This window comes from Oncorhynchus mykiss, chromosome 11, assembly GCF_057628025.1.
Source record: "Oncorhynchus mykiss isolate SJ-2025 chromosome 11, ASM5762802v1, whole genome shotgun sequence".
Lineage (NCBI taxonomy): Eukaryota > Metazoa > Chordata > Actinopteri > Salmoniformes > Salmonidae > Oncorhynchus > Oncorhynchus mykiss.
Genome location: NC_143032.1, coordinates 60,643,485 through 60,661,309, shown reverse-complemented (window position 1 = coordinate 60,661,309; position 17,825 = coordinate 60,643,485). Strand labels below are relative to the sequence as shown.

Sequence of the window (17,825 nt, the reverse complement as noted above, 5' to 3'; positions counted from 1 at the left end):
CATACTGATCATCTCTTTACTTGGTTTTATTTTAGGGCCACACCACCATGCCAATCTTTATGTCCCATGTTTGTGTACAGTATATTCATGTACAGTATAGTCAGATGACCCAGGAGAGAGGGAGTGATAGGTTGTGTTCACTAGACGTGTGATCAGCAAGTCTCCACACACCCATACTATCAGGTGGAGTGGTAGCAGTTGACAAGGCAACCCTTGTTTCAACAGCACAGAGGGAGGGAGTAGTCTTTCAACAGCACGGAGGGAGTAGTCTTTTAAACACAACAAAGGCTACTGATAAGCCATACTGTGTTTTGAAATACAAGGCCAGAGAGGAGTTGTACTAGAGATGCTGAGAATACAGCAGATTGCACTGTGACAGAATCAGAAAAATGATTGTGTATGTTTACATGCAGAGGCTCATGTAATAAGGGTTCAATAACCCCTCTGTTTTTCCTTCATCAGGCTACTGTGAGTAAAGAATACTGAACAAGCCCATAGGCTTCTGTTCCATTTACTTTGGTGTGTCCATTCATTTTAAAACATATGACATGCTTACAGCATTCCAAACGTAATTGCCGGATCCCTGCATTAGAGGGATTACAATACCTGTCAAAATGAGCATTCCTATCAGTTGAAACCCTACATGCTACCAAAACACTACATGCATCAGGGCATCCTCTCTACATGTTTTGTTGTCGATAATGACAATGGAGGAAAGAGACATGTCGTCACCAGCAACACAGCGCAAGCGTCCTGGCACTCAGGCAACTAGGCTAACAGGTAGATCAAGTCCAAGTGAATGGAGGGAGGAAGGGAGAGAAGCAGATAGTCAGAACTAGGTCTCAACACTTTCCTCAACGTGGTTGTGTACACTACATAGGCTTGGCCCGTCACTGATAAAGGCATAGTTAGTAACGCTAGAGGATAAGGGAACGCTCTGAATCCAAAACATTACAAGCATATTGTGACCTCTGATACAAATAACAGTGTGTTTTAAGCCAGTCTTGTCATTACATAAGATCTGCATTGAATCAACAGTTCTGAACAGTGAGAACAAGCTATATTTTGACTGGCCCATACAGACCCACTGAAGACTAGCGCTACCGATTGTAATTAATAAATGAGGGAAATAAGTGTAAAATATCACATTTCTCTAGCCGACTAGTTCAGATAAACCTGTCACATATCTCCAGACTCGACGGAGGGTAGGAGCAAGAGCACCAAACAATGGACTACCATAGCATTCCTCACAACACAAGAACACAGAAGCATTGGCCAATAGCTCCTCATTCGGAGATCACCACCCACTCTCCCTGTGGCCCAGGATTGGCAGACATATTATACATGTGTAGACCACAGCAGGTGAAAAAGATGGAGGAAGTTAAAAGCTCTGGAACCCCTGTTCACTCACAACCCTGCTGTTCCATTTCAGTTCAACTAATTACATAACTGACTAATCCAGCTTGCAGTAACACGCATGAGCTGTTATGGTTCATTTATACAGATTATCTGGTACTATCCCAGCCTCTCTCTCGCCCCACTTCCCCCTCAATAACCCACAGAAAGAGACAATGGTATGCTACACTGAGCAGGGGCAAATGTACATCTGTATGTTCAGTAGTAGTCAAAAGTTAGGACATCCCTACTCATTTAAGGGTTTATTTATTTATTTATTTAGACTACTTTCTACATTGTAGAACAATCGTGAAGACATCAACACTATGAATTAACACATATGGAATCATGTAGTAACCAAAAAAAAAAGAAAAGTTAAACAAATCTAAATAGATTTTAGATTCTTTAAAGCAGCCAACCTTTTCCTTGATGACAGCTTTGCACACTTCGCATTTTCTCAACCAGCTTCACCTGGAATGCTTTTCCAATTGTCTTGAAGGAGTTCCCAAATATGCTGAGCACTTGTTGGCTGCTTTTTCTTCTCTGCGGTCCAACTCATCCGAAACAATCTCAATTGGGTTGAGGTCAGGTCATCTGATTCAGCACTCCATCACTCTCCTTCTTGGTTAAATAGCCCTTACACAGCCTGGTGGTGTGTTTAGGGTCATTGTCCTGTTGAAAAACAAATGATAGACCCACTAAGAGATGGCGTATTGCTGCAGAATGCTGTGGTAGCCATGCGGTTTAAGTGTGACAGTGTCACTATGAAAGCACCCCCACACCATCACACCTCCTCCATGCTTTACGGTGGGAACAACACATGCAGAGATCATCCGTTCACACAAAGACACGGCAGCTGGAACCAAAAATCTAAAATTTGGACTCATCAGACCAACGGACAGATTCCACCAGTCTAATGTCCATTGCTCGTGTTTCTTGGCCCAAGCAAGTCTCTTCTTCTTATTGGTGTCTTTTAGTAGTGGTTTCTTTGCAGCAATTTGACCATGAAGGCCTGATTCACGAGAACAGTTGAGATGTGTCTGAAGCATTTATTTGGGCTGCAATTTGAGGCAATGAACATAGCCTCTGCGGTCTTCCTTCCTTTCCTGTGGTGGACCGCATGGACCGTCACAACAACGGATTGGCTCAAACGCATTGAGGAAAGAAATTCCACAAATTAACTTTTAACAAGGCACACCTGTTAATTGAAATGCATTCCAGGTGACTACCTCATGAAGCTGGTTGAGACAATGCCAAGAGTGTATAAAGCTGTCATCAAGGCAAAGGGTGGCTACTTTGAAGAACCTCAAATATATTTTGATTTGTTTAACACTTTTTTGGTTACTACATGATTCCATATGTGTTATTTCATAGTTTTGATATCTTCACGATTGTTCTACAATGTAGAAAAAAGTAAAAAATAAAGAAAACCCCTTGAATGAGAACGTGTGTCCAAACTTTTGACTGGTACTGCACACACACACACAGACAGTCACTCAATCGCAAAATAATCCCACAAACACAGGCTCATACAGACCAACACACATTTTTACTTCACCCTCTGGCTGTATATACACAGTGATATAAATTCACTCACTCTGGTATTTACATGACATTTCTTCCTAGAATACACACATCTTATCGTAAACACAGGGAAGGAGAAATATAATCCTCACATTTATCGGATATCCGAGGCAGGCCTGGCAAAATTGGCCAGCAATCCCACAAAAGCATAAAGACTTCATTTAGTTAGTGAAACTCTGGAGCTACCACAACCTACCAACCTCCCCCTCTACCAAAACACGCAGTTACTAAACAAAGCACAGAGGGGCTACTGTGCGCTTAAGGGGACCACTCAGAGCGAGAGGAGAGATGGAGAAAAAAAAGAGGGGTGTCCTGGTTAACCGTTCTTGAGAGGCTACTGCTAGTGCTAGTGCTAGCCCCCTTGGCTTAGGGGACCAGAGCAAGTGATGGTTTGGATTAGGGATGGACAAGGTTATTTGAATATCTGAACAGACGTTAGTATTAGATTACTTGGGAGAGTATACTTAGCTTTGTCTAAAATGAAATAAAATGATCTATGTGACATTGCTACATAGCCTACAAGGATAGACCATTACACTTAACATTTTTATAAAACAGTTTTATGACAGTTAGGAGTGCGCCACATAAAAAAAAGATGCACCGGTTGCCTACACACGTGTAGCTTGTTGTTATTGTCGTCAATCAAAGTGGTGCTACAGTCAGAGGTTCCATGTGTAGCAAGTGAAGTGCAGTGGTGGAAAAAGTACCCAACAGTTATACTTAAAGATACCCTAATAGAAAAATCACTCAAGTAAATGTGAGTCACCCAGTAAAATAGTACTTGAGTAAGTCTAAAAGTTATTGGTTTTAAATATACTTAAAAGTAAATGTCATTTCTAAAATATGTTTAAGAACCTACAGTATAAAATCCTTACACATTACTTATATTAAGCAAACCAGATGGCACCATTCTTGTTTTTATATTTACGAATATAACTACACGATAACACTCAGACATAATTTACAAACAAAACATTTGTGTTTAGTGAGTCCGCCAGGTCAGAGGCGGTAGGGATGTTCCCTTGATAAGTGTGAGAATTCGACAATTTTCCTGTCCTGCTAAGCAATCGAAATGTAAGTACTTTCGGGTGTCAGAGAAAATGTATGGAGTAAAAAGTACATTATTTTCTTTAGGAATGTAGTGGAGTAAAAGTTGTCAAAAAATACAACAAAAAAATTGTGAAGTCCAGATACCTCAAAATTACTTAAGTACTTCACACCACTGGTGAATTGGAAGATTTCTTATCAATGCCAAATGGAATTAAAACGCCAGAATTTGCTAACTGAGAAGGAGTAGGCTACAATGATCAACCATGAATGGAGTCGTTTTAGACATTGGACAGGGAAGCATAGCAAAATAGCCTCAATTAGCCTTGCTACTTTAGCTAGCTAGCTTCACAATGATTTGATGCAGTCAAGACAGGTACTACCAGATGGTATGATAGCTAACATATGGCAGCAACAAATGTGTCTAACTAGAGCAGGTCATTTTGGCTACTTTCTTCCTCCCCCCCATGCCAGACTGTCACATCGCCCCCTGCTCCTTTCACCCCTCCTGCTGAAACAAAATGAAGTAGAATTTTGTTTTACATTTTTTTAAATAAATGTATTTCGATAATCCGGATATCCAAAACAATATGAATATTGAAATAATTTCAAAATGCCCATCCCTAGGTTAGAGGTGTGCTAGACAATGAGGGGTTTGTGGGAGGAGGAAGGCCTGTCAGCTGGGGTAGAAGATTAGTTTGATGGGGGACACATTCTGGCACACAGCGCCTGGCACAGAGGCCTCAACAGATGGCCATAGAGCAGCATGGCTGCAGGGAGGCTCCATAATACATTCAAACTGACTGTCACTCAGAGGAGAGATCGAGACGGGGGGGGGGGGGAAATCATTGTTACACTAACCTGATCAGAGACTGCATATAGTGTATAGTCCAGTGAAGTGTGAGCAATACAATTTACAGAACTGCTTGAAGTCTAGAATTGAAGGTTGGCAATGTCACAAACCAACAAAAGACCTAGCTCGTCTCCCACTGGCACGCTCCCTCAATTTACTCCCTCATTCATACAAAGAAACAAAAAACATTAAACAGTAGTGTAAAGTACTTAAAGGACAATTCTATCCCAAAACAATGTTCTGGAATTTGTTTCATTAGTCCATTGTTGACATAGTCCCAAAATGTTTTACTTGTCAGCAATCAAGTTTTCAATATATGTAACTTACAAAATACAGACATTTTCCACTTATGATGCATGCTTAATATAAGGATTGTGAAATTATTACTACTTTTTATTTTGATACCTAACTATAGTTTAGCAATTACACTTACTTCCAATACTTAAGTATATTTAAAAACAAATACTTTTAGACTTTTGCTCAAGTAGTATTTTACTGGGTGACTTTCACTCTAGTAATTTTCTATTAAAAAGGGTATCTTTACTTTTACTCAAGTATGACTTTTTCCCACCACTTCCATTGAAACTTTCCAACAGCAATGCTTTAAGAAGGTCAGGAAGGTGTACATTCATCTGGTTGGCCACAGGAGAAACTGGGCTTAACTATGATCTAAGTGGGCTACAGACAGTCTGACGCTATTTAGCTGTTCGACAGATACAACATTGAACCTGGACCCAAAACATAAGTCTTAATCCCCCAATTGAGGGAGAGGTAGTTGTAGGGAGAGAGCGGGAGTGATGAGCCCAGCCTAATCCCTGAACTCACGCCACACACACTGTTCATCCCTCCCATCCCTGTTCCCTCCTTTCTTACCTTGTCATCTTCTCCCTTCTTGCCTTTCAACAGCGTGTCTATGTGCTTGGACATCACTGCCAGGAAGACTATAGCTGCCAGAGACACTGCAGCAACACGTCTAATGTACTCCACACTGGGCAGTCAGTCAGGTGCCCTGCAGTGACTAGTTATTGCAGTTCTTTATCAGCTTAATTCAACAGACTGTTGCTGCCGCTCTGGTTGTCAAGGTCAGACACATACCCAAGCACCGCACAGCTGCCACTATTAATGCTGTTAAACTTGTGTAAACACACTGCTAATGAGGCTGAATGCATTGTCTGGTTTTGTTAGCATTAACTAGTCTAGCACTAATTCACTGGGAGTGGTGACAAGCAGAGTAAGACAGTAAGGTGCTGATGATAGCAAGAGGCCAACTCGGTCACCAACAAATTGCAGTTCAAATGCATCAAGGAATACATTGAATTTCTCATTTTTCCAACACTACATTGTTTGGAGGCAAACAGGAAACTGGATAGAGGAGTTTGGGGTGTTAGATAAGTCGTTATATCAAACCACTGATTTTGAAAACAGACTTCACTGTTATCACTTGGAAAGATTGCCAACATAAAAAAAGTGACATTTCAACAAGTTTCAATTATCATTCTCACAACATCAAATACTGGCTGTTTTCATAGAACACCCTTTTAATGGCTATTCTGAAAACCCACTGGAAATGTCCCCATTGTGTTAAATTTCTCCTCGCCTCCTGCTTTGCCTCCCAGGCAGCACAACAATAGCTGGCTCAGTCACTTACAGTGTTGATACAGACAGAAACCTGAGCCGCAACTGGACTAGCCCTTCCTGCCTTTGATGAAACGACTTTGTCCTCGCCCCTGCTGCTTCTTCTCCTTAGCCTGACATCCTACACGGATATCTAGGTGACAAAATTGAAGATTAACAGTAGACACAAGGACTTGCCATTGCTTCAAACCCTCCTACAATAGTTGGATATTAAGGGGAGTGCTCTGTGCTGTAGAGACACTTCCTCTCTCAGACAACAAGTCTGAGATTGAGAGGTGGTTTGGGTTAGGTCTTGCACATACCCACTCAAGGGAGGCAGAAGTCTAATACTGCTCTGTCATCCTCAGACAGTACTACAGTCATTCCAGTCACCTCTTTATCATCTCCAAAGTAGTCACATCAACCTTGCGTGTCAGCACTATGACCATGCTAGCTGATGTTTGTGCACTCACTCTATGCTGTGCCTCCCAAAGTGGATGTCAGCTGTAAATAATAACAACCCTCACCATGGTTCCCCTGGTTTCCTAATTTTCCTGTAGATGCTTGGTTTCCATGGACACCGCAGGGAACTGTACACTGGCAACAAGGAGTCACACGCCACACCACTTGGTAGGGTGGGTCAATTGTTCCAAATGGACATTCACTTGCAAGTACACACAGGTGACAAAATAAATAATGACCATAAACAAAATGTTTGAATGCTTTGCTGTTCTCAGAGGCCTAGAGAGAGGCTGTGTTTACACTCAGCCGCTCCCTTCCCCCAGCCCTCTCTCATGGGCACTGAGGCATCCGAAATGATGGAGAGCAAACTCTCACACACACACCCACACACAGTGAGTGTGTGAACAACAGGTGCTTTGTGGGACATCAGACCTTGGTAGAGAGGTCAACACAGATAAAACTAGAGGGGGAGGGGGAAAAAAACAGAGGAATGGGGTGCAACATTACACCTACAGTAGACCCCAGAATCAGCAGAATTCTACAGGTCAATGGCAAGAACTAGATCCATCCATCATGTAATGCAGTATTGAATGAATAGCAAGTATAGCAGTGCTTCTTATATCTTTCCAGTTACATACCTTTGATGACTGGGATAGAGCTACACTATTGTGCTGTACATTAGGCTAGACTTGTTAACTGTCAAAGTAGCATACAGAAACCAAATTTGGGAGGGGGGGGGGGGGGGGGGGGGGGTCAGTAAGCCAAGCGCACAGACTTTGGGCAGCTTTATATGGATGGTAAAGTACTGCAGCACAGCGACTCTGCAGCACCCTCTATGGAAAGACAATATGATGGAGCTGCCTGTCCTTGGAATTGAGTTGAGTACCTGGACATTGTAGCATGTTACATAACGGTCTCTACATTTCCACTGTCATATCAGGAGTTGACTGTCACAAGCTGACAGTTAACTGAGACATGTCAAGTAGACCATAGATTGGGAAGGAAAAACAGGGCTCCCTCAGGACAGCAGTACAAAGGGCCTGACTAATGGCTGGACATAATGCCAGTCACTGTTTGGGTGTAACATCTGTCAGGTTCACATGTCTATGGCAGCGCTGACCAGCGCATGCGCCAAGGGCATCTGACTGCGCCTCTGATATGATCTGATGTGCTTATCTTTGCCGGATTTAAACATCCAGTTTACAATGCAGTCAAAGGGACCACACAATCTCTCTCTCCCACTCCTTCCTCCATCCAGCCAGCCAAAGGAATTGGTTTCCTCTTTCTCTTTCTCATTGATTCAGTTTAGTATCATCACTGCCTAACTTTGTCTGGCTGACCTTGTGTGAATATAATAGGCTCTGTATTTTTGCATCAATCGAAGGCACAAGGAGATGGCAGAGAATTCTCTTGCCAGGGTCACACTGTGTTGACAGTTTGCTTTCTGCTGGTTGTCCAGTCATTTCCGATGGAGGAGACCAGCAGGTTACAATGTTATTTCAACTTCGGATCTGCATTTGCCATTTGTTGATCCAGCCACAGGAAGTTCATTTCAAAGCTACTTCATACTATTTCAATACACTAAGAGCAAGGAAGTCAGGACAAGGTAGCCAAACAAGACCTTCTAGTTGAACATAGGCTTTATATTAAGAGCCAGGACTTCACTGAGGGGCAGACACTCATCTAAAGGATTCAATGCATTGCCAATTAGCTCCCCGGTAGTAAGTAAATTACACTTAATCAGAAAAATAAAATCAAGGTAAAAATACAAATTATTTTCTAAAATGTTTCAACAAAAGAGGTCTACCAATGATGTCATAAACATGACCTATAGCTCCCAGACTGTGTGAAGGAGTGTCCTTTTCTAAGAAATTATTTGGAAATAGATTATTATTAATTGTTGGATGATGGTAATGGTGATGCTACAGTTAAAAGTTCTGGACAATAAGACATCTCTATCCAAAAATACATACATGGCTGATCAATGTAAAGTTATTAGGCCTAAATCTCAAGGGAGGTCATTCATTCTCCGGGTTTCAATCAAATATTTAGCACAGACAACCACAGGGACTAACAGCTGATTCAATGGCATACAGGACTTTCCATTAGCCTCTAAATTAAAATTGTCAACATGTTTACTGTGAGTAATGTTTCGACCATCCGGGGTCCCATAGGCCTATCAAACTAGGAACTCAGGTGATGGGCCAGGTGCGGAATTTGCATCAAAACGTTTTCAATAAGAGCAGCATTACAGTTCACAAGCTAACTTTCTTATTTTCGTGTGCGCAAATAACAAATACGTTCGATAAATTAAAGGCCTCACATGCTATTTGAAACACTTTATCATAAAGGCGCAAAACAAACAGCTATGAACCGCAAAGTCTACCACCACCACCACCCGGGTATTCATATTTACCTGCTGTTTATCAAAATGTTCCCTCTCAGCACCTAAATTCGTTTCGGTCCTTTTGGTTTTCACCCTTGAAGGCACCTGTCGTATGGAATTCATCCTCACGTCTTGGCACCCGGCGGAAACCTTACTGGATCTTCGACGATATCGAATGCTTGTAACAAATACCCACTATTGAGGAAAATTATCGATTATAAAGCAGTCAAAGTAAGACACTCCTTGTCGTTTTTAGTAGAAGCAACGCGCGAACAATCGGTTCGGCGTCCACGAGTGGCATTTGTATGTAGACTGCGAACTCACAGGCAGAGGAGGAAAACGCGAAATGAATGCTATGTTTGCTGTACGTGGAGCCTCGTCTACCGAAGGATATAACAGTAGTTCACACATAGCAACGCGGGGGGAGCCCATGCGTCAGGGAAGCTGTTGACGTCACTCATGCGGTATTGAAAGGACAGGATTATTTTCTACCCCACCTGAAACGTTATCAGGCTATAGAGTTTTTGTTATGGTATAGCAGGCTACCTACCGTTCAGAACCAGCAATTTCCCATATAGAAAATATTTTTAAATAGTTTAATGCATTATTTGTTGCATGCTTGGTAAGATCATATTTTATTATGATAATAAAGAAAACAATCTGGATGATGTGAAATGTATGTATTTTCTCCACCACTACAGTGCAATCCATTATCCATCTGATTTTGTGCTTTTGCCTGTATTATAATTGTGGTTACTAAGGAAGGGTCACTGGCTAGATAATGGCGCATATGGCCTAATAAAAATGCTTTTTGGCCTTACAAGGTGCAATGGGCTAATTGAGGTGCTTGGAACAGAGCAATGTATGCTTGCCATGTAGCCAACAACTCTCTTCAGGCACAGCCACATCAATGCAAAAGCCAATTCTACCCATCTAACACAGCTACATACATTGACTTAATTTGCTTATCATAGCCTACCCTTATGGGCCTGTCCTGTGAGTACACAGCAGCATATGTGGGTAGGCCACCACTCATCCCATTGTTTTGGAAACAGCCCGTCTGCTCTTTTCATTGTGGGATGACATTTAACAAAACCCTCATCACTGGAAGCAGGGAATGACCTGCAACTACTATACCCAAGAAGCTAAGTTAGATCAAGTCAGCATAAAAGTTAAAGTGAAAAGTGTCAATATGCAGATTTTGTACTACTTTTGTCAAACTTCAGTACCACAACACTTAAACTAAGAGTGCTATTCTGTGTGCAAATAAAAGGGGAGGCACTTGTAAAATCATTGCCTGCTTTTAGGTCGACGGGATTAAAACAGAGAATGGGATGTATCAGAAAATGAATCTTAGCTTAAACCCAGAGAGAAGCCGAGGTAAAGGATTACAATAGGACAGTGCACTCAATGACACTTGAGAAAATTAATATAGAATATGGATAACAGTAGGCCTAAATGCAGCTCTTACAGTTCACCAGGTAATTTAAAGAAGAAAAAAAACGATAATAGAAAACAACACCCATCAAATGTAGATGAAAAAAAACAGCTTTATATAAAAAAAAAAGAGGCTTACAAAGACTACGAGATCAGTTTGATCAAGACAGCCAAACACCAGAGAATGTACGGTCACTGTTTGTAGTGAGGGATATATTGTAATAACAGGGGAAACAGAAGGAAATAAAAATGATTTGATGGACGCCATAGGAGAAGCGAGTACAATGTTGAATTCTGTAAACTATGATTGTGACAAAATTATAATTTCCTGTTATAGTAGACACCACACCTTTTTGGGAGGAATTAGAGGACTGAATGATTACACCTCTGAAAGGCGATAACTTTTTTTGTGTAGTTAGGGGATTTATAGTGACAGTTTATCAGTGTTTAACCGACTCTGTTAATCCTTGGTATGTGATGCAAAAGTGCATTGATCCAGCTGCCACTGCTTAGACAGTGGCAACTAATAGTGAGTGACTAGATTTGGAGCATCATGAAAGTATCATCAGTGTATGTGAAAGCTAAGTGAGATGCTAATAGATAATTTCTTGCTTCACTTCTCGACTCAATTGAAATGTTGTATTACCAGGCAGGTGCACCTGGAGATTTCCCTAACCCTACTTGATATGGTGGAAAAAAATGCTAATAATCACTTTAGGCATGCTGAGATACCGGATTGGGGAACTGACTAAGTACTTTTTTCCTTCACGTCACACTGAACAGCCTTTAAATATTGTTTATATAACATCTTATTCAAGTCTGTCACTAAGCAATCACAGATCCTCCCTGGTATGAGCACTGTCTGCAATTATGTTTATTTAATTTACCAGTGGATAAGGACCTTGATGAGGAGATTGAGATGTTTCAGGGTGAAGGTGACAGATACTATAATAATTTATTTCTGTTGTTTTCCATTCCATTAGAGCCTGTCTGCTAATTAAACATTTCATGGTCGCAGGACAGGACTTTCATGTTCATTGCATCGGGTGGAGCGGGAACTATAACACTTCGGAGTAGAGTATGCAGTTGTGGGAAACAGGAAAGATCACATGACTTCAGGAGAACAAAAAAGCCAGCAGAGGTCTGCTTGCACCACAGGAAAAACTGGCTCCCTCACATTCCTCCTCTGGCCTGGTAAGCTATGGCTACAAATAATTATTTGGTGAGAATAGGGCAGCTCAAGACTTCAAAAAATGAGAGCAGATGGTCCTTCCCACTTCCTTGATTTCACTCCACCCACCCTCCTGTGAACAAGCATGTCTACAAATCCTTATGTATAACCCTCCAGTAGATTATGCAGCCTTAGATGATGTAAGAACTATTTTATTAATGTCCTTAACTTAAGAGTCCAGAGTCTGTCTCATTGCAGTTCACATGAATGAGTGGAGATATGCATTTGTTTCTCCAAGTTATGAATACTAGAATACAATTGTGAAATGCTTTAATTTTTAATAAATGTACAAAAAAGAAAAGTACACATGGACAGAAAAACAATTGACATGACAAACAGTGGTTGGAGTTTCTTGATGAAATTGATATGTTGGAACAAACTCTGGTCCAACTTGTCACAGTACTACATACGGAAAGGTCTTTTTTCCATGATGCATGGGAAGGGATTGGTTTATGAGTCATTTAACTAGCAGAGAATGTGATTTAGAGACCAGTCCCTGTGTACTATGAATAAATAATTTGTGGATAGGATGGATAGACTATTCGTGCCAAGGGACTCCATATGCACACAATGCAGAACAGAGTTGTAAGTAAAATAATAAGGACGTGCCAGGTAAGTTAAATAGCTTCTTGAAATTGCCTTGAAATGCACAAAGACAGTAGCCTTCAGTGATATCTGAGAGGGATTCATACTTTCAGACCATTGATACAAAGAGAGAGGACAACCTCCTATAGATGGAGTGTGTGGTTGTGAAATAAAGGAAGCTGAGGATGGTATTTGAGAGAGGTAAACACACCAAAACCAAACGGGCACCAGACTGAAAAAAGTTGTGAGCTGATAGGGGCAAATTATGAGTTTGCAATGTTTGAGCAGGATATCAGAATGGATAAGGTCTTGGAGGCTGAGGAGCAACTAGGAACAAGGTAGGGGTGGTATACAGTAGATAGCCCTGTTTGGTAAAAAGACCAAGTCCATATTATGGCAAGAATAGCTCAAATAAGCAAAGAGAAATAACAGTCCACCATTCTTAAGAAATTAAGTTAAGTCAATATGGAACATTTCAAGAACTTTTAAAGTTTCTTCAAGAGTTGTCGCAAAAACCATCAAGCTCTATGAAACTGGCTCTCATGAGGACCGCCACAGGAAAGGAAGACCCAGAGTTACCTCTACTGCACAGGATTAGTTCATTAGGAGTTACCAGCCTCAGAAATTGCAGCCCAAATAAATGCTTCACAGAGTTCAAGTAACGGACATCTCAACATCAACTGTTCAAAGGCAACTGCGTGAATCAGGCTTTCATTTTTACAATTTTCTACATTCTTGAAAGGAGTTCCCATATATGCTTTACATTTATTGGCTGCTTTTCCTTCACCCTGCAGTCCAACTCATCCAAAACCATCTCAATTGGGTTTGAGGTCAGGTGATTGCAGAGGCCAGGTCATCTGATGCAGCACTCAATAGCCCTTACACAGCCTGGAGGTATGTTTTGGGTCATTGTCCTGTTGAAAAACAAATGATAGTCCCACTAAGCACAACCCAGGTGCGTTTGGCGTATGGCTGCAGAATGCTGTGGTAGCCATGCTGGTTAAGTGTGCCTTGAATTTGAAAATAATTAACCGACAGTGTCATCAGCAAAGCAACCCCATACAGTCACACCTACTCCTCCATGCTTCATGGTGGGAACCACACATGCGGAGAACACCCACTCATCTATTCTGCGTCTCACAAAGACAGGGTCTGTTGGAACCAAAAATCTCAAATTTAGACTCAGACCAAAAGGACAGATTTCCACCGGTCTAATGTCCATTGCTCATGATTCTTATTGGTGTCCTTTAGTAGTGGTTTCTTTGCAACAATTCAACCATGAAGGCCTGATTCACGCAGTCTCCTCTGAACAGTTGATGATCCGACATATATAATTAGAATTTAGTCTAATGTTTAGTCTAACTACTTTAAAATAGTAAATTAATCAAAAACAGATTGTGATTTATCATCAATTGACGTTTTTGCTAGGTCTTCGTCGTGCAATTTTACATCTAACAGATGTTTTGTGCAGTATTTTTGCAAGGGAAAAAAATTGTGCATGAAAACTAGTCTCGTTGAATGACAAAAACATTTAACTGAAGAACCCCTACTGTTGACCAATCACTGACGAAGGGGCGTAGACGTTGGCTACCGAACTTCAACTAGACTCAAGAAGAAAATTTGTGTGCTCGAACAGGCGAACACAAAAACGTCATAATATATGCAAACAGTTGACTGGGAAGCACACACTAAGCTTAAGCATGATGGGATATTAATTACTTAACTGCGAAACCACCAGTAGCGGTGCGTGGGTAAAATCACTGGGGAAGCCATAAATAAAAATAAAGCTATATCACAACTTGTGTTGCGATAATTGTTGTTGCTTGCTCGATAACCGGTTAGTTCATATGCCTTGAGACCGTGATATATAGGCTTAAAGGCCAAGACAATAAGCCGACAGTGGCAGAATAAATTCTAAAATGCTTACTCACAAACCCACTTTCATTTAAAAAAATTTAACTAGGCACAAATTCTTATTTACAATGATAGCCTAGGAACAGTAGGTTAACTGCCTTGTTCAGGGGCAGAACGACAGATTTGTACCTTGTCAGCTCAGGGATTCGCTCTAGCAACCTCTCGGTTACTAGTCCAATGCTCTAACCACTGGGCTACCATGGGCAATGATGTGCCAGGCAAGCTAGTCAACATTACCATAATACATTTTTGGGGGACCAAGTGGTGCAGCAGTCTAAGGCTCTGGATTGCAGTGCTAGAGGCGTCACTACAGACCTGGGTTCGATCCCGGGCTGTATCACACCCAGCCGTGATTGGGAGTCCCATAGGGCGGCACACAATTGTCCAGTTTAGGGGATGGTTTGGCCATCATTGTAAATAAGAATTTGTTCTTAACTGACTTGCCTGGTTAAAGCTTCTTTGGGATCGGTGTCACGTCCCCAGAACGGTTGCGCTAACGTAGGCTAATGCAATTAGCATGAGGTTGTAAGTAACAAGAACATTTCCCAGGACATCAACATACCTGATATTGGCAGAAAGACAGAAATGTAAGCTAACTGCACTGTCCAACTTACAGTAGCTATTACAGTGAAATAATACCATGCTATTGTTTGAGGAGAGAGAACAGTTTTGAACATGAAAAGTTATTAATAAACAAATTAGGCACATTTGGGCAGTATTGATACAACATTTTGAACAGAAATGCAATGGTTCATTGGATCAGTCTAAAATGTTGCACATACACTGATGCCAACTAGTGGAAAAGTTTAAATTGCGCCTGGGCTGGAATAATACATTGTGGCCTCTCTCTTGCATTTCAAAGATGGTACAAAAAAAAAAATAATAATGGTTGTTTGCTGGAAGGGCAGGGCTGTGTTTCGAATTATCTTTTACCAGATATATTGTGTTATATTCGCATACATTACTTTAACATTTCCGCAAACTTAAGTGTTTCCTTTCAAATTGTACCAAGAATATCCAAATCCTTGCTTCAGGGCCTGAGTTACAGGCAGTTAGATTTGGGTGTGTCATTTTGGGTGAAAATAGAAAAATTAAAAAAGGGGCGGATCCTTAAGAGGTTAAAAAATATATATCTAGCTACATGTTGAACTTTATCCTCTCAGGCCAGGGGCACAATGTATGAATTTGTGGTTGGATCAGTAAATCGGCATTATAATTATTGGCCAGTACGGAGAATTAAGTAAAACAACAAGTCCAAAACCCTATCTCCATCCATGGCTAATTTAGAAAAGGGACATTTTTAGTTATCTACCAGAGGACAACGACACAAAACAAGAAACTTTTTTTCCCCAGAGTGCAACTGTTTTGTTCACTCCGATGCTTTCGCCGGTGAGATCCATTCAGCCTTTTGCGACTTGAAGGAAATTTATGAAACACAGAGACAAAAGCTAAATTATTTGGTATGTTTTTTTTGTAAATTTTTTGGGGAAGCCCGACTTTCCTTGGCATCCATGAATACACGTCACTGGAAACCACACCTGTGTGGAAGCACCTTCTTTCAATATACTTTGTCGCTCGATTACTAAAAAGTATTTACATTGGCAGTTATGTGTAGGTCTGTCTCTGAAATATGAGCAACTCCTATAAACCTACACTAAAATTCCTAATTCAGTGGCCTTTTGGTTAGTGTCTGCCCTGAGTTTGGAAGGTTGGGAGTTCGATCACCAGCCAAGTCATACCAAAGACTGTAAAAATGGGACCCGATGAGTCTCTGCTTGGCACTCCGCCAAAGGAGATAAATGGGGGTAAGGACCTGTGTCTTATCCAGGTGGTGTACTTGAACATCAAGCTTCCTCACGCCACAGAAACAGAAGCTCCTACTTCTATGAGCCGTTAAACACCATGGGACCACCCAGCCATCATAACGCTCAGGAAGGAGACGCATTCCGTCTCCTAGAGATGAACGTACTTTAGTGCGAATAGTGCAAATCAATCCCAGAACAACAGCAAAGGACCTTGTGAAGATTCTGGAGGAAACAGGTACAAAATAATATTTCTCCACAGTAAAACGAGTCCTATATTGACATAATCTGAAAGGCTGCTCAGCAAGGAAGAAGCCACTGCTCAAAAACCGCCATAAAAAAGCCAGACTACGGTTTGCAACTGCACATGAGGACAAAGATTGTACTTTTTGGAGAAATGTCCTCTGGTCTGATGAAACAAAAATGGAACTGTTTGGCCATAATGACCATCGTTATGTTTGGAGGATAAAGGGGGAGGCTTGCAAGCCGAAGAATACCATCCCAACCGTGACGCACGGGGGTGGCAGCATCATGCGGTGGAGGTGCTTTGCTGCAGGAGGGACTGTTGCACTTCACAAAATAGATAGCTCCATGAGGAAGGAGAATTATGTGGATATATTGCAGCAACATCTCAAGAAATCAGTCAGGAAGATAAAGCTTGGTCACAAATGGGTCTTCCAAATGGACAATGATCCCAAGCATACTTCCAAAGTTGTGGCAAACTGGCTTAAGGACAAAAGTCCAGGTATTGGAGTGGCCATCACAAAACACTGACCTCTATCCCATAGAAAATGTGTGGGCAGAACTGAAAAAGCGTGTGCGAGCAAGGAGGCCTACAAACCTGACTCAGTTACACCAGCTCTGTCAGGAGGAATGGGCCTAATCTCAATCAACTTATTGTGGGAAGCTTGTGGAAGGCTACCCGAAACATTTGACCCAAGTTAAACAATTTAAAGGCAATGCTACCAAATACATACATAGTGTATGTAAACTTCTGACCCACTTGGCTAAGATGTATAAACTTAGACTTCAAACTGTATATCAGTAAATGTAATATGTAAATGTAATAGAATTTCCTTTAAATGATGATCATACCAGTGGACCATTTACTTCTGAACATGCCATTGGTATTTGGTTTTCCATTTGAGATGGTAAAATACATTTCATACTGTGGTTCACAGCGCAATGCTGTATAATTCCTATGCGACAGGAACATCATAACATATAAATCAGAGCCTGAAAATATTATTTCGGTAACACTTTATTTGGATAGTACCAAGTAGATGGTTTGTAATGTTCAAATACAGACATGTCAAGTAACAAAAATATCTCAAGCAAGAATTTTGCTAGGACTGTCTATGAGTGGCATGAGTGGGGAGAGAAAAAGGTTTTGAACTTTTCTTATTGATCTAATAACTAATTTACAGCCTGGTGATGGCTGATCAAATTGTTTCACACTTTGAGTGTGTGTGAAGTGAAGTGTTGAATAATGTGATACAAAACACAGGAAAAACT

At 41.1% G+C, this 17,825-nt stretch overlaps 1 protein-coding gene across 3 annotated transcripts in view; it reads right to left on the bottom strand.

Annotated features, from left to right (window-relative positions):
* Positions 1-9,753, bottom strand: part of hip1rb (huntingtin interacting protein 1 related b) — a 40,509-nt gene extending 30,756 nt beyond the window's left edge. For 2 of the 3 annotated variants that reach the window (XM_021621595.3, XM_021621596.3), the window contains exon 1: positions 9,372-9,753. In XM_021621595.3, the coding sequence (XP_021477270.1) occupies positions 9,372-9,464 (93 nt within the window). In that variant the 5' untranslated portion in view covers positions 9,465-9,753. Of the gene's footprint in view, positions 1-5,752; positions 5,933-9,371 lie in introns of those variants that run through there. The other variant, XM_021621597.3, reaches the window with a different exon arrangement.
* Between the last annotated feature and the right edge of the window lie 8,072 nt (positions 9,754-17,825).